General features: G+C 42.1%; 1 protein-coding gene across 4 annotated transcripts in view; it reads right to left on the minus strand.

Moving 5' to 3' along the window:
- LOC131505832 (chondroitin sulfate proteoglycan 4-like) overlaps positions 1-25,322 on the minus strand; it is a 69,867-nt gene that overhangs the window by 26,732 nt on the left and 17,813 nt on the right. For 2 of the 4 annotated variants that reach the window (XM_058719557.1, XM_058719558.1), the window contains exons 2-8: positions 24,419-24,582; positions 20,511-24,077; positions 18,642-19,112; positions 14,152-14,328; positions 6,103-6,301; positions 2,555-2,686; positions 102-167 (exon numbers count right to left, since the gene is read on the minus strand). In XM_058719557.1, coding sequence (XP_058575540.1) covers positions 102-167; positions 2,555-2,686; positions 6,103-6,301; positions 14,152-14,328; positions 18,642-19,112; positions 20,511-24,077; positions 24,419-24,582 — 4,776 coding nt within the window. The remainder of the gene's footprint in view (positions 1-101; positions 168-2,554; positions 2,687-6,102; positions 6,302-14,151; positions 14,329-18,641; positions 19,113-20,510; positions 24,078-24,418; positions 24,583-25,322) is intronic. The other 2 variants (XM_058719559.1, XM_058719560.1) reach the window with 2 other exon arrangements.

Raw genomic sequence — 25,322 nt, forward strand, 5'->3', positions numbered from 1 at the left:
GGCAGAGGTCACTCAGAGCCTGTTCTCAGCAGCACCTGTCATGATGGGGGGTGTCCTGAGGGAAGAGGAAGAGTGGGGCATCTATCATCATTCCCCCATACCTTCACACAGCAGCAGAGACCAACATCCTTCAGTGGCTAGTGGAGAAGCCAACTGAGCAAGGCTCACTTGCCTCCCTAGAGAGAGGAGGAGGTGTGGTCATCCGAACCACGCCCACACTAGATCTGAGAGGGGCCCGCACCACTCGGGACGTTAAGATAGGAAAAACACCAAGAACAACTGGACCAATTGACCCGTCAGATCCATCCCAACTCGTAAATCTGGGACTCTGCACTTGTCATTTCCACACCCACCCAAGTGGAGATTTTATCAAACATAGCCACCTAATGGAAATGTACATGAAACTTCAACTTCCTTCCTACTGGCCAGGAGCTGGAGTTGGAAACAAGTCACAATCTGGGGATGGGGGGGCGACTCGGAAACCAACAGCAGACTTTGGGTGCTAGCTAGGGGGAAGCTTGGAAAATGGAGCCGCTTCTGTTGGGATGTAGGAATAATGCACAAGGTCCGGTGTGGAGTTCTCAGACACAGGGAGGCCGTGTCAGGATGGGGGCAGGGCACATTGGAAAGGGAAAAGAGTCAGTTACTCCCAGCTGAGCCCAAATATTAAACAGAGGGCTATGAAAACTACATGTTTTGCATAATTCCACAAAAGTGACAATTTGGTCCACTTTCACGTATTTTTCTTGCTAAACTAATATTCAGTAAAACAGGCGCCAGAAACCCAAAACTTTCTAAGCTGTGGTGGCTTTAACTCCCCTGTAGGCTAACACAACTGTCATCAATTACTAAACCGGAGTTTAGCCAGAATAGATGAAGAGTATTTAGTCTTTTGCGGCAACCAGATTTACTCTGATTTCAGAATTTTTTTTTTTTTTTGGTAAATTACTACATTTTCAGATTCCTAGTTTGCTTATTTTTAAACACTAAATGCCACCGAATTGCCTTGAAAAAAATCGATGAAAACATCACAGTTATTCCCAGAGAAAAATTATGGGACATAAAACCGTTTGGGGAATAAAAGAATTTGGATCAACGTATCTTTAACTGGACTTTAATAAGGTTTCTTTTCAGGAGCTCAAATGCTAAGGCGACTAAAACTTTCAATATTTCTCTTAAAAAACTGTGCTTTTGTTGAAGTTACTATGACTTTTCCCTAGGTCTCCCTTAGAAGTATGCGAGTTTTATCCACCATTTATTGGTGGCACAGCTAAATCACATTGTCTCTGTAAGCCACAAATCCTGCCAGGTCCCCTATAAATATATCACCTACCTCACATGGATATAAGGACTCAAAGATTAGAACAGTGCCTAGCCCCACGGATCTCAATCCTGGCTGTGCTTCAGAACCACCTGGAACTTAGAAAACATAACGATGGCCGTTCCTATCGCAGACACTCCAGTGTAACTGGTATAAAGTAAGGCCCAGGCACTGCTATGTTTTTTAAATTTTTTTCTTAATGTTTTATTATTTATTTTTGAGAGAGAGAGACAGAGAAAGAGACAGAGTGCGAGCAAGGGAGGGGCAGAGAGAGAGAGGGAGACACAGAATCCAAAGCAGCTCCAGGCTCTGTGCCATCAACACAGAGTCTGACGCAGGGCTCGAACTCACCGGCTGTGACATCATGACCTGAGCCGAAATCTGATGCTTAACTGCCTGAGCCACCCAGGCACCCTGAGGCACTGCTATTTTTAAAAGCTTCCTGGTTGAGAACAACCGGCTAAAGTGACTATAGAATAACCATAATTAATGAAATGATTAATATCTTTCTCCATCTATGTTTTACTGGTAAGACACACCAAGTAAACACGTCACTGTGTACGTTTTTGTTTTTGTTTTTTTAAACTGTAATATAAATTTAACTGTTTTCTGTTTGGTCTCCCTCAGTGCATTCTTTTTAAATAGCAAGTTTAAATATTTGTTCTTCTTTTTTATTACCTCTGCCATTGGGTAAATCTTTCCCTATCCCCGCAATAAGGGTATTGAGCCAGAGATGTGCACTTTGATTTTTCCATCTCCGCCAAGCCGAGATTCTTGGCAAATAGCAGTCCAGAGGCTTCAGGGCCCTGAAGCCAGCACTCAATGGAATCCCTCACAGCCCTCTGATGCACAGGGTTTTTATATTTAGAAAAAGGAAAGCCAAGATTCAGATGGTCACTGCAGAGCCTGGCCCTCCTTGCTTTGTCAAGGACCCTACGGAGGGAGTAGGGAAAAAGTGCACGTGCGTCATGGTTCTTTCAGGGACTCTGGTCTCCCACTGCCCTTCACCGGCACATCTTCTCTGAGGAGCAGGAGAAGGGAAAGACAGAAGGGGTGGACAGAGCCAGCCTAGTTTCTGCTGAGTTCCTGCAAAGACAGAATTCTTTCCGTGACTTTATAACTGTTGTTGGTATCACTCGATGGTAAATGATGGCACTTCTTACCTTGCAGGTAGAACTTTCTAAATAAATTGAAAACCACTTAACCCCAAATGCACTCGAGTTAAAATCTTACCTGGAAAGATGCTCAATCCTCGGTTTATTTCTAAGCTAATGATCAGGGCTCGAGCGGTGATGCTAAATATTTGTCGCGGTGCAAAGTTCAAACCATCAGTAACCTGAAAGTTAAAGCCTCCTGACATGGCCCCTTCAAAAGAAGAATTACGCCTTGGTCACTTTGGTTGTTCTGCAAAAGCCACCCCCTTTCACCCTGTCTCCCACCTGATCCCGCTGCCAAGCACCCCCTATCAACGGAAGAATGCGTTCATAGAGTCACTGAGCTCAGCAAACCAAATGTTGCCAAAATGTGAAGTTAAAAGAACTTTATTACTAAAAGTAATAAAGGTCTAAAATGCATATTTCTCCTCCCCGCCATGACCTAATAAGAGAAAGCAAAGATGTTACCTCCAAGAAATTAAAAAAAATCTTTTAAACATATTCATCACCTGCATTTTATTATCTTGGAATCAGTTTACGCCACCAAAAGTAATGTCTGCATGCTGCACACATGTACATGCACACACACACACACACACACACACACACACACACACAAGCAGTTTCTGAAATATTGATAATGCTTACTTAATAATACTAAAGTCAAAACTAGGGGGTAGTAAATAACACTTAGTCCCTCCCTCCAAATAATTTCTAATTATTCACTGAACTCAAACTAGCTGTTTTCTGCTAAGGTGGCAAAGAGTGGGGAAGGTGATCCAGGCCCGGCTTTTGTTATATTCCTCCAAGAGGAGAAAGGTACTCCCACACTTCTGCCTAAGGATTAGTGCTATCAATAAAGTTATAAATTAACTTGTGTGTGTTACAGAAATTGAGACAGGCCCCCTATCGATCCCGTCCCCAGGAGCGCTTTACCAGTCTGACTCACAAAGCACCAGGCAAGCTCACAATGTAGACAGCCTGATGTTCGCATTCCCATCACCCTTTGAAAATGTTCAGCCAGCAGTAAATCTGGAGGCCCACGGGTCTTTGCATCATGTAATGGGTAGAAATGTCCTCTTTGTTGCCCTCAGGGACATGTGGCAAGGAACAAAGAAGGCAGGGTCAGACTCTGCAGTTACGTACAAGTACTCCCTTAATAACACAATTTAATAAAGAGCTGGTCGATGGCCTGCCAGCCTCTCAAGTTTCTGTTATCTATGCAAACCCAGAATTCTGAGTCCTCACAAAAAAAGGTTACAGACTTTATAAAAGTTCCCAATACACTCAAGAGTCATAGTTTAAAAAAGAGAGAGAGAGAAAATTCTGAGTCTGCCTAATTTAAAACAGGGACCCACAATCAAATTTTATTTGTTTGTTTGCTGGCTTGCTTGTTTTCACTAGAAATAGCACGTCAAGAGTTGTATTTAATGGAACATGAAATTAGGGAGAGAATGCTTTCTGCCACCAGGCACTTTCAACATTTCACGAATCCAGAAACAAAGTGGGAATGGAATCAAAAGGAATTCTATCAAAGTGAATACTAGAATGGTACATTGGGAATGCCCTAACCATCACACTATGGCCAAAAAGAGGAAAGGACAGAAACGTGAGCATAGGGGTGACCTATAGATTTTCTGTTGTACAACCTCAGATCTTTCTGACAGTACTTTGCGAAGGGCAGCGTGAAATCACTTAGCCTCCCACGTCATGCCTTTATCAACCTACTTAGGTTGTTATGTGAAAAATGAATTAGGTTAATGGCAGAGCACTTTGCAAATATAAATGCTAAGAGGGACTAATTAAACCTAAGCCTGTGTGTGGGGTCGATGATGGACAGATGTAGCTGAGGGGACCAGCTGGTCTCAGCAACAGCCCCCCCTGCAGCTGGGCTCCAGCCACTTTGAGGGTCATCACTGCCTCTGCAGCCGTTTAGAAGATGGAATGGATTGACTTTCAAAGAGCTTGCCTTAACTGTCCTTCCTGCTTTTTTAGGAGAAATTATTTTCCTTACCAGCCAAAAGCAAACACGGACCTGGTAGTTGACTATTAAATAAATCCAGAGCGCTAATTTTCATTTTAGTCCTTCACTGCAAATAATCACTGTAGTTCTTCAACTGACTCTGGCCTCCAGGGGGTTGGCAGAGAGTGGAGAAAGCCCAGCTTTATGGTCAGATCAACTTACATCTTTCTGAGCTTCAGTTTCTTCATCTCTAAAATGGGGTCACTACCTCGCATGGCTCAGAGAACTTCTGCAGAGTAAATGAAGTGGGTCATGTGACCACACTTCCTGCGGTGCCAGCAAGGGCCAGAGAGTCAATGATTCCTTTTCATTGCAAACTACATAGTTGTAGGAATCGGAAACTTCCCTTGGGGGAGTCGCTAGAACAGTCCTCCGGATTTTGAAAATATGATAATCTTTTCGAAAAATAAAAACATTTCTAGGCCCTCGTCTAATAATACTCAGATTGTCAGTATTTAATAATCAAAACCACACATCGTTGGCGGAAACTTCCTATTAATTCAGTGCCTATTTAAATGAATTGTATCTTATTAATCAGCGCATCTGCACACATTTAAAAAATGAGAACATGCATACATGGAAAAGATCATCCAGTCTAGGAACAATGCTTTGGTCCGTATGTGGTAGATTTAGTATCTTGTTGCAATAAAATTAACCCTAGAGGTCCTCAGGCTACGGGTTTGGAACCGCTAGTTGAGAGCGCTCACATAATAAATTATTTTCAAATTATTTGGGGATTCTTTCCGTTAACTGCAAAGATTAGGAAATTACTATATTTGAATTTAGAAGATTTTTTTTAACTTTATTTTCTCTACTATATTTTCAAAGAAGTTAATAAAAATGGCTGACCAGGTATGACTGCCAGCTTTCCCATCATGCCCCCTGGCTCTTACACCTTCCCATTCATTCCTACAGGCTGGGAATGGGCTCATTCCCCCTCCCTGTCCAGTGACAAGGGCAGCCTGGAAACAAAGCCAGGCTGGATCACCCCTTCTGCAGATTTACAGTGACTGTTTGGATTATTGATTAACGGAAGGAAAAAAAAAGGCTTTTAATGTCAGAGTCTTTTAGAATTACAGTTATAGTCACTCATTAGTTTATTCACGTGTTCACCTATTTAATGTTTGTTTTGTTCACTAATGTATCTCTAACATAAGGACCATTACTTGGCACATAATAGGTATTCAATATAATTTCATTCTTTCAACAAATGTTTGCACTCTCGTGCGGAAGACAGACAACAAACAAATAAACAAAGCAGTCTCTACTACCATGTAAGGAAGTCAGTAAGGGAAGGGGAAGGACAAAGACTAGATGCTCTTTTAATGGGCGGTCAGGAAAAGGCTCTCTGAGAAAGTTATATTTGAGCATCAACCTTACATGACCATGTGAGTAAGCCATGTGTGAGTTATAGGTGCTCTCTGATGTTTGCTATCATTAGCCTTACAAAAATGTGCCACTTAAAAAAAAAAAAAAAAACTACAGGGCCCAGAGGGTTTGGGGATGGCTTGTGGTTTTCAGTCAGCAACTGCTAGGTTTGACTCTCATGTTAGCCTCTGATCGAAACATATTTTAATTTCACATCGTTTCTCTCTATGACATACCAGTGTGTACAAACACTAGCAGGCCCTTGTTGATTTGAGCCTGGGTGAAGTTCTGGATGCTTTGGCCAGGAAAGGACTTGAGAGCCAAATGCCCATTGCTGGATGGACTGACCCAGTAGATGAGGTCCTGTGGGGAGGAGTCCTCATCTTCCGCACAGAGGTCCCCACTGGTAATCTCGGTGACAGAATTCGCCCATACCTTAAAAAGAAGAGAAGCACAGATCTTGCAAAGACCAGTTCCAATCACATCCCACAAGTAAACTAGATAGCTATGCTACTCTGGCTTCTTGCACAAAGATTGAAAAACTAAAGCAATTCAGGGGCCCCTGGGTGGCTCAGTCAATTAAAGCGTCCAATATCGGCTCAGGTCATGATCTCACGGTTCCTGAGTTCGAGCCCCGTGTCGGGCTCTGTGCTGACAGCTCGGAGCCTGGAGCCTGCTTTGGATTCTGTGTCTCCCTCTCTCTCTGACCCTCCCCCACTCAAGGTCTGTCTCTCTCAAAAATAAATAACGATTAAAAAAAAAAAAAAACAAAAGCAATTCACTACAGCTTTTAAACTATGAGGATTCTTAATTCAAAACAGACATATAATTAAATACCTGATGAAATACAGGACATGCTGTAGTGTTTGTTGAATTTATGAGGTTTATGAAGTCCCAATTAAAAAATAGCATTTGTAATTATTTATTCAAAATTAATTATTTAAAGTGCACATTTACTTACATAAAGTATAATAACAATAAAAGTTGATGGCTGCTAAGCTCCTTCTGTACGCTTGGCATATGCTAAGGATGGAAGCATATGCAAAGATTCCACATGGAATTTTAGAAAATCCTAGAACCTACTTCATGAGGTTGATTTAAGGATTTCTATTTATTATTTTAAGAGGCGAATGATTTCACCAGATTTTAAATATTTGAGGGAAAACACACATTGCACACTGAAAACATTTTCCTTTATCTTACCTGTCTTGCAGGAAAACACATACCTGGTGCCTATGGCCTTGCAATGTTTGCTGTGCGGGTAGCTCATCCACAATTATTTCTGAGTAATAGTCTCTATTTTCCAATTACATTTAAGATATATTTACCTTGCCTAAATTCCACAATTCACCATTAATTGAGCATTTACCATGTTCCAGGCAATGTTCTGGGTGCTTACAATTCATCAGTAAAAGAAACAGAGTCCTATCCTCATGAAGCCTACATTCCAGCAGGAGGGGATGCAGGGATACGGGGAAGAAACAACAGTCATAATAAAGAAATGAACAACGTGGACTGTTAGGAGTTCCCTGGCACTGTGAAAAAAAAAAAGTGAAATAGAGCAAAATGAGGGGCTCAGAAGTGGGAGAATGTTAAATAGGAGGCTCATTTGAGGAAAACTGGAAGGAAGTGAAGGAGGAGCCATGTGGATATCTGGGGAAAGAACATCCAGGCAGAGGGAACAGCCCAAAGGTAGGAGCAAGCTTCGGCTGCATGAGGAGCAGCAAGGAGGTCAGTATGGCAGGAGAAGAACAAGTGAGATGAAGAAGACAAGAAGAGGAGTCAAGAACGTAGTGGAAGGTCAAATCCTGCAGCGTCTTGATGGCCACTGTAAGAACTTTGGCTTTTACTTGAGTGCAATGGGGAATCATCGTAGGGCTTTAGGTGAGGAGTAACTGGGCCTTAACAGAACCCTTGTGGCTTCTGTGTCAAGAATAGACCATGGGAAGGCAGGGGTAGAAGCAGGGAGACCACTTAGCAGGTGACTGTAGTAATCCCAGAGAGGGATGAGAGAACAGAGTGGCCAGAAGTGGTTGAGGTGGTAAGAAGTGGTCAAATTCTAGGTGCATGTTGAAGAAGGAGCCAACAGGGTTTCCGATGAATCAGATGCGGTGAGGTGTGGAAGAAGGAAAGGTGGAAGAATGAAAGAATGACTCCCTGGTTTGGGCCTCAAAACCCAGAAGGACAGAATGATCATCAACTGAAAGGAGGAGATCTGCAGATAGGGTGGATTTGGGAAGTAAGATCAGGAATTCAGTCGTGAACATGTTGAGTTGAAAATATATATTTAGACATTGAATCACATTTGATGGAACGAGGCTGTCTTGAGTTTCTATAACCACGCAGTCACATGGTATTTCACTAACACTAAAAATGGGTGGCATTATCGCTAACTAAAATTTCATATTTCTATCTGTATTTATAAATGTCTTCCCTATAGAAACACTATGCATACTTTCAAGCTTACGTAATTCTTTGCTGCCTCTCTAGAGCCTTATCATCTATGCTTGTTACCAACTTGTTTAAAAATTCAATCCTAAGTGATTTAAAAGCTATCTCTCTGGTCTAAGGGGCTGCTTTCCTTAGTAGTGTAGGGAGCTGATGAAATATCTTAATTCATTCCCACTCATTATCTAGTAACTATTTAAATAGAATTTGAGAAAGGGATATCAGAAAATACATGATTCCTACATTTTCATATGAGGCATGATACACCATTTCAGCTATGTAACCTTGGGCACATTTCTTAATTTCCCTGTGCCTTAATTGCCTCATTAGTAAGCTGGGAATGATAGAATTATTACGGATAATGAGTGATTTGAGTTATATAAAGTACTTTAGAATAAGCTTCACCTGGTGCATAGTAAGAATTCAATAAATATTAGCTTTACATTATCCATATCCTTCATCAGAGTTGGTTCTAAAGATAGAATACGCTTTTTTTTTTAACATTACTTAAAAACCATGATTACCATTACTGGAGCCCTTCTATAACATGAACTTCAGCTTTTCTTTAATTCCACAGCATCTCTCCATAATTTGGGGTGCATAGTTCATCTGTTTCATGATTGTACTGTCAACGGATGCTCTTATATCTTGGCTTTGGGAATATGCCCACTGAGGACTTTTCAGCCCTAAACTCTAAGGACATCAGTTTTTTAATCGCTCCCAGGATTGCTGATCAGCCTAACGTTCAAATGATAAGGCTTTGGTCTTCAGTTCATCACGGAAAGCCGCCAGCGTCTCTAAAATATACAATTGGACTATTTAACAAAATTCCAAGGCCGCTGATGCTACGTTTTCACTTTTTACATTTTAAAATGCATCCACGTGTCTTATTCTCCTTTCTTTAGGAACATAAGCTGGTTTGGAAATGCACTGTCATTCTCTTCCTGTGACTCGTAGATACTCATTTTTTCCAGGACTGTGCATACAGAAGCTGGATGAAGCATGTTTCCCACTGTGGCTACTCTCCCGTGCTACTCTCCTTTTGCCCCCTCTTGCCTCTGTAATATACCATCTTTCAAAACAAGTGGAAAACCTGCCACTCAAAACAAGACCTGGTAACTTCAGGTCTTCATTTCCACTCAAACCAAACTTAGTTCAGTTCACAGCCCCACTGCTTTGGGTGAGGCTCGATTTAGTGCCCAGTCATTGGTAAAATAGTCATACCTAAAAAAAATTTTAACGCATTTATTGGAATAAATTTTTTTTTAATTCACCTTTAAATTAAACAGAAGGCCAGTGGAATTTAGAGACCTAATTACAATCCAGGATAATCCTAATTATGATCCTAATGTTTAAAAACCCAGACCTCTGTTTTGAGCTTCATGTGAGGGATGTGAAGTGTTTCTAAAGTTACCATCCCACCATCCGACCCTTCTAGGCCTTCAGTCAAAATCTCAGGCTTTGCTGCCCTAATTCTTCCACTGTCCCAAGCCCTCAAAGCTTTTTTTAGTGATGACAAGTACTTATCAGAAACAAACAAATGGTTCTATTCTGGGTATAAAAGACAACAACAAAACAAAATGTACAGTACTGAAAGCCAAAGTTGAAAAACAGGAAAATGAAGCCCCCTTGTGGACACAGATACGTTTGGTCAGCTATGCCCAGAAATTACTGGTCATACTTGAATACAAAAGTACTCAGGAGAATATATTTCATGATAAAATGCAAAGGATTCACCTGAGTTGGTCTAACTCCACGTCCTAACTCCAGGGTGTCACAACGGAAATGATTTCCTGCACCACTGAATGACTTTGGAGTCCAACCAGTCACAAGTCCCATGGTTTAATGGCATGCTGTTTAAAATACTTCAGGAGAAAGGGGTGTATTTGAAATGCTATGACAGAATGGTTAACATTCAGATTTCTGCCTGTGAAGTCCTATCCAGAGTCTGAGATGTTATCAGTGAGTCTACCCTCTATGCCCCCACCTCCTTCTCCCAAATAGACTGCAGATAACCCTTCTTGCCACTTGTCCAAGCTCTGATGACAAGTAAGGAGAGTAAGTGGTCATGTGATAAGCTGAAGGTCTTGAGAAGATTCTGTTTAGAGAGTCAAAGACAGCATAGAATCTCGGGACTATGATGGCTAATATTCTGTGTCAAATTGACTAGGCCATGGGGTGCCCAGATATTTGGTTAAACATTATTCTGGGTGTTTCCATAAGAATGTTTTTGGATGAGATTGACATTGAAGTCAATCGACTGAATAAAGCCGAGAAGTCTCCCACACATAGGTGAGACTCATACAATCAGTTGAAGGCCCGAGGTGAATAAAAAGTCTGATTCTCCTGGGAGTAAAGAGAATTCTTTTCTGTCTGACTGCTTTTGAGTTGGGACATCAGTTCTTCTTGTGACCTTCATAGGGAAACTATACCATTGGCTCTCCTGGGTTTCCAGCTTGACGACTCACCCTACAGATCTTGGAACTTGCCCACCTCCATAATCACATAAGCCAATTCCTTATAATAAATATGTAATAATATAATTCCTTATCATATATATAATATATGTATCTATTATACATGTATATATATAATTCTTTATAATAAATATACATATATGTAATCTATGTATCTTTACACATACACATATACCAACCCACAACTCAATCACGGTTTTTCTGTCAAGGAAGAGGAGTCTCAGAGAAATTTTGCCTAAATTGGGCAAGTTACAACACTTGAACTCTGTTCTTCTAACTTTAATCCAGAACGTTCAAGGCAGGGAATGAGATTCTTAATGAATAAATTCAGAAAGAGCCAGTATCAAATGACCACATCCATTAAAACTGAGAAGTCGCCCCTTCCTGGCCTGGATCCAGGCTATCCAGGGAAGAAGGTAAGAAGAAAGGAAATGGCCCTTGCCCACAGCTACTCTTCCTTTTTTCTTGAGAGAAACTCTCCGATATTGAGGACGTGGCGGGGTGGGGGAAAGGGTCTGGGCAAACGGCCTGAGCAAGCACAAGGTTCATGGCAGAGACTGTATCTCGCTAATTTAAAGGGAAGACACAATGTACACAGTCTAACGTACACATTTTTCCTCCCACATTTTAATGTTCTGAACGCCTTAAATGGACGGGAATCTTTCAGTACAATAAAGTATCGTTAAGTTGATGGTGCATCTTGTAACGGACAGCACCTCAAAGCTGCAAGCCAAACCCAGGAGAGGGCTTCAGTTCCTTTCCACGAGGAAGCCTGAGAGTTCACTACTTTATTCCTCGGTCTTCCTGTCCCTCAGCCCACTCCAGCTCTTCCCCCCTGTCTGTCTAGATTTAGGCCACTCCCCTGGATCTTCCTCATCCTGCAGTTTTGCACCACACAGCAAAATGCCCAACTCCTCTGCCGAGGTTCCTGGGCAAACGCTTGTGTGTCAATCCAACTGCCGCAGACCTATTCCGTAAAGTCCACTTTGGTAGGAGCAAGAGGCACAACAGCTTTGAGGCTTTTTTCTTACTAATAAAGACAGCCCTTGATCACAAGGATGCACCGGCAGAGCTTGAGTCAGTCATGGGTGGCGGGCAAAGCAGCAGAGCATGATGGTGAGACACTCAGACTTCCCACACCTTCCCTTGGTGCCGCTCTGGGTCTCAGGGTGCCCATTATAATGAGGACATTCATAACAAGATGCTTTGTAGGGTTGTGAAAATGATACCACTTCTGGAAGATGTCCGGTACTATACTCCGTAAGCACACAATAAACGTAAGCTTTTATAACTGCGCTTTAATCATCGCTGACACCTACAATCCCTCACTCTGGCGACAACCTACTTCTCAGATCGCTTTGCTGAGAGTGAATTCAGTAGATACTAGCACAACAAGAATCTGTGAAAACAGAGGTAGGCCTACCAATGTGACCAGCTAGAACCATTCCCAGGCTGTTTGGACAATGACCGGGAAGTAAACTCAAAATTAAGTGACAAGTTACAAAGGCATAAACACCATTAGTTTCTCACTTAAAACGTAGAGGCTGAGTAATGAGCCAAGCTGTAAAATAAGAGCACTAACAAGTCTATTCCTAGATCCAACTATTTCGAGCAAGTAAAAACAGATTTTTAAACCCCAGAATGTTTACATGTTTAACAACATAAAATGTTCTCATTAGATTAGCCCCTGGTGAGCTCTGCTCATGTCTACCTCTCCTGCATCCCTTATGACTATCCAGCTTCCTCTGGACTTCTAAAGTATCTATTTTTTTTTTTTAATTTTGTAATGTTTATTTATTTTTGAGGTGGGGGGGGATGGCAGAGAGAGAGAGGGAGACACAGAATCTGAAGCAGGCTCCAGGCTCCGAGCTGTCAACACAGAGCCTGATGCGGGGCTTGAACCCATGAACTGTGAGATCATGACCTGAGCTGAGGTCAGAGGCTTAACAGACTGAACCACCCAGGCACCCCTAAAGTATCTATTATTAACTATTTACTCTCACAAGAGGTATAAACAAGGCTGAAATTGACACATACATATGTTGGAAGATTTGTCTCATCCAAATTTCAAAGTGAATACTTCAGATTCCCATACCTGGGCATATCTGAAGAATGAGTCCCCCAGGAGCTTTAATTTGCGAAGGGCCAAGGATTCTTCCAGAAATGCAGCTAACACTAAAGGAAGAAAGAGTGGAGACAAAAGCCCGGTCTCTGAAACGTGGGCCAGTGCTGGGGGAATTGACAGTTTATATTTTCATTTACTCCTCCCTTCACCAAATATTTTTTGTTTACTAGGTGTCAGTCATTGTTGGAGAGCATGACAAAAGACATGAACAAGCCATCGGGCTCCCGTGCTGTCACTCTGTCCTCAGCCTGTCATTCAGCTGTCATGCGATTTCCTCGTCTGTCAAGAGGAATGGTCCAGTGAGGGAAATGGTAGCACATCTCAGTGAGCTAGAAGCTCTTAAGAGTGTTACCTGGCACATACTGTAAATAGCTAACAATTCTTTTTTGAGCACTTACTACTACAATAGCTGTAATTATTCTCCAAGCCAGAACAACAAATTCACGCCCAAGTCTTTAGAAGAAGGATCAGTGAGAACGAGTGATTTAAGACCAAGAAAATCTGCTGAATGAAAGCTTTGGGATACTTGAGCGTAAACAGGCTTCAGATCAGGGGAGGAGCCAAGTGGTGGACACCATGCGACAGCCAAAACACGTTTCTTTATCTGTGAGTGCCTAAGAAGCACCCCCAGGGGATTCTCAGAAAGAGTGAAGAGTGATGGAAGCTCCCAGAAACAGCAAAAGACTGTCACATGACTGTATAGTGTTTTTGTTTTGTTTTGTTTTGTTTTGTTTTAATTCTAATACTGGTACAGCCTTGGAGTTTTTCAGTAATGATAGCTACCATTTATTGGGTCCCATCCACGTGTCAGGCACTGTGGGAGAGTTTTACATCATTTTATCGCTTACTCCTCACAAGTCTGCCTCCATTTCCCACCACCTCGATAAAAGCAAACTGAAGGGCTAAATAACTTGCCCAACGTCACACACTTCACACTAGGGAGTTGATGCTCACCTGCCCACCCTAACTAGAAGAGGCTATGCCTTGGGGAATACGGTGAGAATGACACCCACTCAAGAAATACAATCTGACGGTAACTCATTGGGATTCATCATCTCCCAACTGTTACCAAACAGAATGTCCTGGTAACAACTAACACTTATTTAAAACCAGTAGGAATATGTTAATTATACATACATAGTCCTATGTCTTGTTATTTAACATTAGAAATAATACAAAAGAAAATCAAATTGGTAGTGTTGAGATTACTATGATAAAAAGCAAGGAGCACTTACCTTAAGGATGTTATTGGCTGTTATTATTGGAGCCTCATCATTTACTGATTCCACAGTTACAAAAAGAGTTTGGGGCAAACTCTGTTTTCCAAGCTCTGAGCTATTTGCAAAGATGGTGAAATTGTCAAGAAGCTCCTCACTATCATCATGCACATAATAAATCGCTTCATTTTCCACCTATAACCACCAATAACAAAAATCACCAATTTACTGAAATGTGATTTAAAAACAGGAACACATTGCTATCATCCTAATTTTGATGCCTCTCTGAAACACAGAAGCATGTGTTCATCCTATGAGGTTGGATTCCAACAATCAGAGTGGAGATTTTGATGGATGGCATAGTTTTTATGAAGCGATGCCACATCCTGGAAATAAGTTTGAGGAGGAATGGAATGATGCTGCAACATGGGGTAGTAAAGAGAACTCTAGACTGGTAATCGGGAAACCTGAGTTCAAAGGCTATTTCTCCAAACAAAATGTGTTGTAGGTAAGTGATATCATTTGGCTGCTCTTCCAGTGGAATGACACCCACTAAAATTCAGACTCTACTTGCTTATTTACAGTGACTAATGTTTAAAGTTGTGGAATGTTTTGTTAGACAATTCCGAATGTTAGGTTCAGGCTCTGAAGCTTCTACCCACTTGTTGGACTTCGGTTGTTTGGCGACATCTGGACCAGGGCAACTATTAAGTTTCCCCAAACTTCCCTTTTCTGAACTAAGCATGCATTATTTCTGTAACTGTTCTTTGTATGAGAGACTATACATGCTACCTCCTAATCCTTTTCCTCCTCCAGAGCACAATCATTTTTTGATACATCTCTTAACAGACACTACCCATAACTAGCTACCACACATCTCCTGTGGACAGAATATAATGAAATACATCAAAACCAAATTGTCTATCAAGGCAGACTTCCCTCACCCTGATAACACAAATGAAAACCTTTACTCAGGTCCTTGTTAGGGTTCATCTTTCTTATTTTCATTCTGAAACGGTCAGTAAGTGAATTAATTATTCCTCTTGGATTTGTAACAACCACAAATTTGATCAGAATGCCTTTCATGTCCTTAAGGCTCTGATGGAAAATACTGAGGAGCACAAGATCATAATTAGAGACCAAGAGAGTTTTAAAGCTTGAAGGGAACTTAGCTTCAGTGAGCCTGTGACCCAAACAGACAATGGCAGACAACTTCCAAAGCCCAACAGGAGTAGCTGAACTTCTGAAAAAGTCTCTGAGGTTGTGTTTGTTTTGATAAAATACTGCCAAAGAATTCAACCGTTCAACTTTGCCCATTCCTATGGTGCACTTCCTTTGAGCAAATACTTTTGATCTCTTAGAGGTGTTTCTGATGAGTTGAAAAGTTCATGAAGAGTCTCAAGGGAAAGTTTTGGCCACTGTACAAAGGTGCTATGGGAATTTCTTTGGAGTTCTGTGGGCAGAAGAATTCCAGAACATAGGTCTGAGCACAAGTTCTGAAAGATGCTGGTTTAAGCTATTTGAAAATAAACATAGAAGATGGCATTGATCAGAATGTGAGAGAATTTATACCGAAAATGCTTTAGAAACATAGTATTTAAGTACAAGTTGCCTCCTCAGTATTTTTCCTGGAGAAATACATCACTTCTTCACTGGAGTGGTACTCCCCCAAATTACATGCCATTTAATATGCATTAATCCAAAGGCAAAGAGAAGATTTGGTGGGGATTTTGCCCATTTCTAGACTTCTAACACTAGAAAAATATCAGCTCACCTGAGCTTAAAAGACATTAACAAGCTTACAGAAAATCTTAAAAGGTTGAAAAGTATTCAGTCTCCTGTTCCGTCAGACTGTTCCGTCCCTCCTTGCTCCCCATTTCACTCCATGTTAAAGGAGAAGTAGAAGGCCCTCCTGTGCTGGACCTCCTTAATCTCATCTACAGCTCTCCCGGCACAGCATGGAATCCCTTTCCTGCTTTCCACACAGCTGTTCACTTGCCTTTCCCTCTGCCTGAATGCTCTTCTTCCATATCTACCCACTCACCCATCCGTCACCTCCTCCAGGCGTCTCCTCGGATGCTGCCTTCTCAATGGCGCCTCCCCTGACCATTTGATTTGACCCTGAACACACACACACACACACACACACACACACACACACACACACACACACCACTGAAGGCTCCAGCATTTCCCAGCTCCCTTTCCTCGTTTATTTTTCCCCACAGCACTAATCTTCACTCAATATGCCATTTATTTCACTTATTTGTTTTGTCTGTTGTCTCACTCTGCCTCCTTCTTTCCTCCACCCGGAGAAAAGATTATTAAAGCATGGATTATTGCTGGATTTGTTCACCACTGTATCCCCAGGACCTAGAACTGGCATGCCTGACACATAATAGGTATTCAAAAACAATTTGCTGAATGAATGAAGGGCAAACATGGCCAGGGGCTCCTTCTCCCAGCCACTAACACTATGGCCATTAGTTGTTAGGGATAAGTGCCACTTTACGTGAAAACAGTGAGGTCGCAAAACCTGGAGACCTTAGAGTCACATAGGAAAAGAAAGTGTGAAGGGGTCATCTGGAAGAGCAGACAAACATGACCTTGACTGTGAACAAGCCTACACAATCGCATAGATACTCCAGGGAACACACAGACTTGACTTACAGATTTCAACCAACCATTCTAAAGACACGCTTCTTACAAAGTGTAATTAATAATGAATTGGCCAAGACAGGACCACAATTTAGTGCTCTCTCCCTCACCTAGAGCACACAAGGTGAACAATAGTAGATTCAACTTGCACCAGAGCAAGTGGTCATCTTGGAGGGTTTGTTCAGCCATTGAGACGGAAGCCATGAGGAAGAGACGTCTGCAGGGAGGCATTAAAGGATCAGTTTCCCTGGGTCCCCAGTAGAGAAGCACTGATTTCCAAGGTTGTTTTCAGTCCTCAGGATTCTCTGTTTCTCCCCATGGCTCCCTAATGCCTCCTGGTTCAGTCTAACCCTCTCAACATGTAATTCAAGACTCTCCCCCAGTCTGGCCCCAGTTCTCTCTGCCGCTCCTAAGCCCATCCACAAGTCTTGCGGGGTGTTCCACAGCCCCAGAACCAATTCACTTTAATACCTCCATGTCCTTGGCTAGGCTGTTGCCTTTGTTCATGCTGCTTTTTAAAAATGTTTTCTCCTCTGCTATCTCCCTGATCTTTCTCTCTTTCCTCAAGTCTTGCTTAAACGTTATTCCCTCTGTGAAGTCTTCCCTATCCTCTTCAATTAGAGTCAGATGTAACAACTGAACTTCTTAGCACCACTGAAGAATGCTCTGTGAGGCATCAAAAGGGGGTACCTCATATTAAAGCTTGTATGCCTCATCCCCCCCCCCACACACACACACAGCATCTCCTGAGAGCAAGCAATATGGCTCCTTATCATGGCAACCTTGCATAGCAACTTAAACAGAGTAAGAGTTTAATAAATTGATTCAAGTCCGTTGATAAGATGAAATCCTGAGAAGCAAAATAAAGCAGCCCACATGGGTTTACAGCTAACTAGACAAAGATACCCAGAGATGCCAGGTGGTTGTTAAAAGTCTCTAACCTGAAGAGTGCGTATCCCTAGGATCTTATACAGGAAATGATGGTAAGATACTTTTCAATAGTTAGGAATGGAAATCATTCTTTTATTCATGATAAGAAAGCCAAATCTCACAATAATACCAACCTAGCCCAAAGCAAAGAAACCTGATAGCAGCCCAGAGTTAATTGGTTATTTTACACTGAACACTAGATTGGAAGTTGTACCCAGCTTGTATTGTATTGTGGGGACTGGACCATGGAGCCATTGATAGCACTATGCTCACATAGGGCATGGTACCAAGTAAACACTCTATCAGCATCTGTTGATTGAATAATGGAATGAATAAAGGAGTAAATCCACTAGGGACTAAAGCATGTCTAGGTTAAATATCTAGGGTGACACGTTGAGTGGTGCAGTGAGTGTGGAGGTCCTCTAGCGTTAGGCAGCCAGGATGATGCAGGGGCTAGAAGCCCATGACACAGGAGCAAAGTGGGAGAACCTAGAGATGTTTAAGCCAAAGAAGATAAAACCCAAGGGAACTTGATAACTTTTTCTTTCAAATATTTAAAGAGCTTTTACAAAAGGAGGTCTTGATTTGTTCTGTGAGCTATCAGAACCAGGACCTTGGAGAAGTGTCTAAGTGGCAGACTTCAGATCAGCATAAAGAACTTTCTAACATTTGACGTGTTTTTAAACTGGAAGTGTCCATTGCAAGAAGAAGTGAGTTCTCCATTGCTGAATATATTTAAATAATGGCTGGATGACCTCTTTATAGGGTTACCATGGAAGAGGCTTCTAGCATCTGTTAGGAGGTTAAGCTGGACCCTCTTTCAAGTTTCATCACTCCTGAGAGTCCATTAATCTAAATAACAAATAGCAATTTTTTCCTCTTATCCCATATACCCAAATGTGTTAACTGAGATTTATTACCTGTTTCCTGGTAAACCTCATTAGCTTTATTCTTGGAAAATTAGAATTTTCAACATAACCGTGTTGTGGTGGTTTGAGCAGAACAAATTCACAGTCAACTCCCTCAAAATATTTGCTTGGAATTTTGAGATAGTCTTCCAGAAGTGCTTTGGAACCACCTTCCTGGACTGTGAAATTTTGTACCTCCAGAGGAATCCGCTTAGGGACGATATCCACCAAAATTTCAATTCCATTCACAGCTTGGATACCACTCACCACATCCAGTAAAAAATGGTCCTGTTGTTGCTCAGGAGCTATCTGTACATACTGGATATTGCCATCATCAATATCCTGTTGTGTAAAAATCAGAGGGGACTTTTCATCTGCACCCAAGCTGCCTTCTTCAGGTAAAGATTTTCGGAGGTATCCATGCATCGGCGGAATTCTGACGATGAACATTGCCTCTGCAGGAATATTATCTTCATGCACAGCCTTGAGTTTTTATACATAACACACAGACACAAAAAGAAAAACACAATACTCATAAGAGTCAAGACCCTTTGATGAGCCAAATTGTTTTCTATTAATGTCTGCAAATGGCTTAAGTTACAATCAGGGTTAATACACAGTGTAAGCCTGGGTCTGGTTCCGGTGACCATGTCAATATTTGCATTTAGCCGTGGTTGCAAAGAAATGTAATGGTCAACAACACTTGAAAAGCTACTAATGCATTAACAAGGCATCATTCTCAGCAGGAAGATACCCTGGACTCAGAATGTTGAGGTAAAAAGAAATAAAATGGTATAAGGAGAAGGAATAAAAATGGTTGAAGAAGCAGAAGCTGAATCACTAAAATTTCAAGACTTTAGAGGAAAGTTTACTTTTCTTTCCCACTTTAACTGGCTCAGCGTTTTCAATATATATTGAATTTATTGATTCAGCAAAATCCATCTCAGTCATTGTAACTGATTTATAGTCACTAAACTACACATGCCCCCTGGTGGTGAAACACATACTCTCCAAGATCCTAAAAAAGAAATGAGGAAAGCTGGTGACCCCCATATTCCCATAGTCAAACTCATTTAGTAAATTGCTTCTGATTTGTGTTCATTTCTTCTTGATGTTATTGGCTGCATTTCGCAAACAAGTAAACTCCTTTGCAGTCCTGAGGGTAGATTCAGAATAGCCTGTATTTGTGGCCAGTTGTCACAAATCACAGTTTATACACCCTATACAGAATTACCCTAAAAAGAACATGATCTCCTAAGTGTGATCAGTGGGGCTTTGCCTGCTGGAAGCTTCTAAGGAGGAGCCCCAGGAAACCTTCTGGTGTGAGGTCTCACCCCAGACATTCCACAAGTCTAGGCCAATTTTATCCATCAATTTCAGGAAACCAAATGAGACCACCTTAAGGAAATTAACTGTGTAATATAGCATCCTCTGCTGTTCAAGGAATCCTTTCTACGTTTAAGTTGCCCTAAGTTTTTATACCCTGCTTCATCCCATTATGAATGTAATCCAGATGAAATGAAATGTTGGCAGTGTTTCTATAAGAAATGAAAAACGTAAAGATCTCTTAATTTACTCTAATACGCACATCACCTCCTCATTCCCAGTGCATCCTACACTAAACATACACACATTGTGTGTGTGCTGGTGTGCACTAAGCTTTAACACAAGACTTAGGATTCCTTATATTCCATTTCCAACTATAGGAAGCTCAGTAGTGTCAAAATCCTGAAACCTTCCAGCCTTTCTTTTCAATGGCATTTACATTTAGAAAAAAAAAGTCATTCTGAATACCAGGAGGGAAATTAACACAAAAATAGCTCTTAGAAGCAAACAGATTACTCATGGAGAGACAGAATGCCCGCCAGGGCGACTACCTACCTGCAGTCTTCCTCTACTCAGTTTTACTGGTTTTCCTTCTTCAACAACAAGGGTCTGGAGCAGAATTTGGGTGCCATGTTGGTGGCTTTCAGAGTACACGCGCACATAGATGCCTACGTCTACATACACCTCTTTAACTCTCACTGTCAGGTTGAACATATCAGAATTGCCTCTGCCGTCATGCCTATAAAACACATGGCCTTGCTTCACGTCGTGCAGGGAAAATGAGCGGGACACTGAGTGGTTGACCAGCACTCTGCCATGCTTCGGGGGCTGTACCATGTGGAATTCGATCTCATGGTCCGTTCTGATATCTTGGTTCGTGGTGACACTAAGGTTAGCTGCTGTGAGGCTGCTGCCCTGTCCTCTCTCTACAAGCAACCCCGTGTTGTTGGCTATCTGGACATAAGGGTCTGAGGCACTGACTTCTAGAAGGAAGGACGTGTAATGGACACCATCCGTCACGAACAGCACAAAGCGAGCAGAGTCTGCACCCCGATGCCTAAAGAGCACTCGCCCTTCCTGAAGGTCACGTTGCCTGAACTGGTATAGTTTCTGAGAGAGGTCACTGGCTGTCACCAAGTCCCCATTTGGGATGCCCCGCCGGGTATAGAGCAACTGCCCATCATCAAAATCTGAGTCAGGGTCATGGTAACAGAGATCTGCCAGGGTCAGCAGGCGCTGGCCATTTCTCACAACATGAAAGACCCTATCTATCACGCGCACTGGCTTCTCATCATTCTTTAACCCTACAGAAATGGTAACTTTGATTTCTGTAGATAAATGCTCTGTGTCAAGATCCCTGACCACTCCGTCTTGGCCTGGTGCTATGGCAGAGGCCACAAGAAGGAATTCATCACACTGGGTCTCAGAATCATCGTGAACATATATCAGTCGCTCGCCCACTAGGTCTTGATCAGTGAATGCGGTGATATTGTCATGACTTCTCAAAGGATCTGACAAGTTAATCAGTTTCAGCTTCCCGTGTTGAGGACTCTGGGTGATTTTATATTGGAAGGTCTGATTGTCCAGTGTTTGAGCAAATAATTCTGATTTTGTAATTAATTTCCCTTCTCCTTCTTTTACAAATAATCCTCTGTTAGTCACAGTAACGCGTGTCTTATCTGCTTCGAAGTTTATTCTGAAAGTATAATCTTTTGATGCTATGTGCTTCGCAACAATCAAGAACCTAAAGGTATCTTGTGTGTCTTCCCTGGGCCTCTCCTGTGGCTCGTAACTTATCTTAGAGTCTGTAATGTTTTGTTGGCTGAAGACTGAGTTTGTTTTTAGCACTTTATTGCCAAGTAGCAATTTTCCTTTCTTAGGTGGGGTCAGCAACTTAAAATGCAGTTCCTTCTGAGCTACGTCCACACCCTCTGTCACAGCCTGCAAATGATCAGAATTCAATACTTGTCTGTTTATTTTACTGACCTTAAGAGGAACATTTTTGAGAAGTGTAAACTTTAGCCACTGTACGGTAATCGGAAACATTAGCTCCTCGCTGACTTTTCCTTCTATGTTAACTTTAAATTTAAAGTGATCCGTAACATTTCCTAGCTGTAATTCTCGAAATGTACTATGGTACCGGACCTGACCCTGATCAATGGAATGTTGAGAAAAGGTACTAACTTGTTTCCATTCGCCACTTGACCCCTGCCGCTGAATCTGGCCAAATTTGGGTGGCTGAGTGATAGCATAGCGGGTCTCCATCTCGTGGGGTTCACCATTAACCTCCACCGACAAGTTACTCTGTGTAATCAGAACTGTGCCACCCTGCTGGACAACGACACCGGTTCTAATGGTCACTTCAAAGCCCCAAGGAACAGCCATGACCCGTAACACTACTGTATTGCTAACCAGCTCTCCATCACTTGCTCTCAGAAGGATCCGGGAGTTCCGAGGACCTCTGTGCACGTAGAAAATGTTGCCATCTCTTAAATCCCCGTGTGTAAAACCATTAATCGCTTTCCCAGGATCGTTGGTGTTTTCTAAAAACCCAGCATCTGAATTGAAGTTGCCAAGAATGGAGAAACTAAGACTCAGGGAATCTGTGTCAGGGTCTGACACGTGTATTATATTTGGAGTCAGTCGTTTCTTAGAATTCTCAAACAAGAGAAGCAAGTTTCCTTCGGGGAGCTTAAGGTGTGGGGGGTCATTTACTGGAATGACAGTAATGTTGAACACATATGGAACATGGCCTTGCAGATAAAATGGCATTTTCTGCTTGCTGTTGGAAGAGACTGAAAATGTGAAAAAATCCCTAGGTTCTTCTGAACCATCATGGACATACCAAACTTTCCCTTGCCTCAAATCTAACATAGTGAAAGCTTTCTCCATTTCCTGAACAGGGGAAACATCTAATTGAAGGAACCCGTGAAGGGGCATTTCTTCTATTTGAAATAGAATTTGAGAATGATGGATACCCAAATCTTCAGATCCCACACCCACTTTCATATGCCTTTGTTCCAGTAAGGCTCGCCCACCTTCTTGGACCTCCAAGTTACTCAGACTCAAGAAATAACTACTCGCATCTTGAAAAAAAGGCTTGCCTGCCTCAACAACGGTGGTGGAAAGGGGAACTTCTGACTGAAGCAGGTTTTCCATTGTTGTTATGAAAGGATTTTCATTATCACTACTCCTCGTTTTACACCCAGCAGCTATATCTTTGGAAACAAGGGCATCCTTCAATGCTCTCTTTTCTGAGTTGGCTTCCAAGCCTCTTAAGCATCCTTTGAAAGAAACTCCTCGAGCAGATTTCTTAGGCACAGAGGCAAATCCTAACTTCTTAACTTCTTCTCCCTTATGGGCATTAAGACCTCCCACAAAGAGGGGGCCTTCAGATACAAATGGCTTGCTTTGCAAAGGCAGCAATGTCCTTACCCCTTGCTCATCCACCATCAGGGCCAGATAACTTCCAGTGAACTTCAGTTGAATAACGTGCCACTTGTTGTCACTAACTAAGCTAAACGAAGAGAGCTGGATGTTGCTTTTGCTCCATCCTACATGAGCCCTCAATAGACCGTTAACTATTTCCAAAGCAATGAAATTTCCTTCTCTACCTGACTGAAATAAAAGTAAGGCTTGTTGAGTTCCAGTCTGTAAAGCAAATTCCAATAGCCCTTCCCCTGGCACCTTCCATTCTGGGAAGGTGACGTAGGATCTGGAGCTAAAGAAATTGATGGCTTCACCCTCTCCTGCAAAAAATTCGTCACTGCATCCTAGTGATACTTCATAAACCTTCTTAAAGCCAGGGTAAGATCTAAGGGATGCCAGGATCTCCTCCTGGTTAAATAGCACATCCTCCATACATCCGCGGAAATTGGGGAGCTCTCCATTCAGGTAAGGGACATCAAGTCCACCGTGGCCTGCTATGTAGATTCCGTGTTGAAAGTGCAAATTGTGCACCTCACCGGTGATATGGCCCGTTGTCTCATAATGTTTGTCAATAACCAGAGAGACATTGTTTTTAACATAGTACAGTTCCACTAAATGCCAAACCAGGTCATCTGTACGAAGTCTTTCCTCAGAAAGGAGCACTTGTTTACCTGCACCCAAATTCACCCTCACCTGAAACAGAAAGAATCATCATTAATCAATCTCATCTTACTGTATTTTATTGAGAAAACAGGGCCATTCATAAGGCGGGGAGGTGGGGGGCGGGGGAGAAACTTGGACTTGAAACTGCTTTCCACATTTATGGGCTATACAGTGAGGTTAAAAAATGTCAGAGTTGGAATATTTCAGGCATGCTGGTAAACTCGGAGGAGATCCAAACTTTTCAAATGCCACATGACTTTATTCTAGTAATAGTAATCAAATGGACAGCTATTTTGTTCCCTTTCTCTCTCATGGCTTTTCCTCCGGTAATTGGATGTTTACATGTGTTTAAAGATTTAAGAAAATCTTACCCGTAAGTTTCCTGATAGAAGTTCTATAATACAGTAGCCATTTTTCCCCGCTGCAAGAAAAAGTAATCCCCGCGGTTTGCTGGTTTGAAATTTTAATTGAAGAGATAACTCAGAGGAAACTTCTATGATGTTGAGCTCCACATAACTTTCACCATAAAAAGATGCTAGGGAAACAGTTTTAAGAGAAGTATAAGTTAGTAAATTTATTACACAATGGCCATTCCACTTTGTATTGTCATCTCCCTTCAGGGACTGACCCTGCTGAAGAAAGCTGGGGTGGCCCACAGATCTGATGTGGGGGTACAAAGTCTCAATATTTTCTTGCCCCAACTCAAAACAGCTCTGATGGGTCAGTCCCTCTTCAGAACTCTCAAGAAGGGTGGCCAAGGCTTCCGTTGAAACTGAATCCAAGTCTATTTTGCCATGTACCCAATTCCACTTCCTTCCCTCCCACAGGGATAATCTCAAACCACTGGTGGTGAACTGGTGTAAGAGCAGAAGGGAACACCTGAGCCAGCTATGAACGATCAGGCTATGAAAAATATGGGGCAAGTAATAGCTAGGAGGACTATGAATTGGATGTTTATTGCTAAGTTTGAATGAAGCTTTGGACAAAGATAAGGGAAAACTAGGAGAGATTAGTTGACAATTACAAGCTAGAGGGCTTCCCTGGTAGCCTATAAAGTCTTTCTCCTTTCCTACAGCAGGAGAGCAGTAGAAGGTAAGACTCCCACTCAGGAATTAATCGTCAGAGTAGTCAGCTGCAAATAGAGTTAAAGTCTCCTCTATGATAGGCTTGCTCTGACAAAGCTAAGGCCCTGGTTGGAAAAGAAATAGGATCTTGACATATGGACTTGGGGGCATCTGGGTTGAGGCATTCAACTACCTTGGGTCCCCAGATCTC

This window comes from Neofelis nebulosa, chromosome 1 (genome assembly GCF_028018385.1).
Source record: "Neofelis nebulosa isolate mNeoNeb1 chromosome 1, mNeoNeb1.pri, whole genome shotgun sequence".
In the NCBI taxonomy this organism is placed as follows: domain Eukaryota; kingdom Metazoa; phylum Chordata; class Mammalia; order Carnivora; family Felidae; genus Neofelis; species Neofelis nebulosa.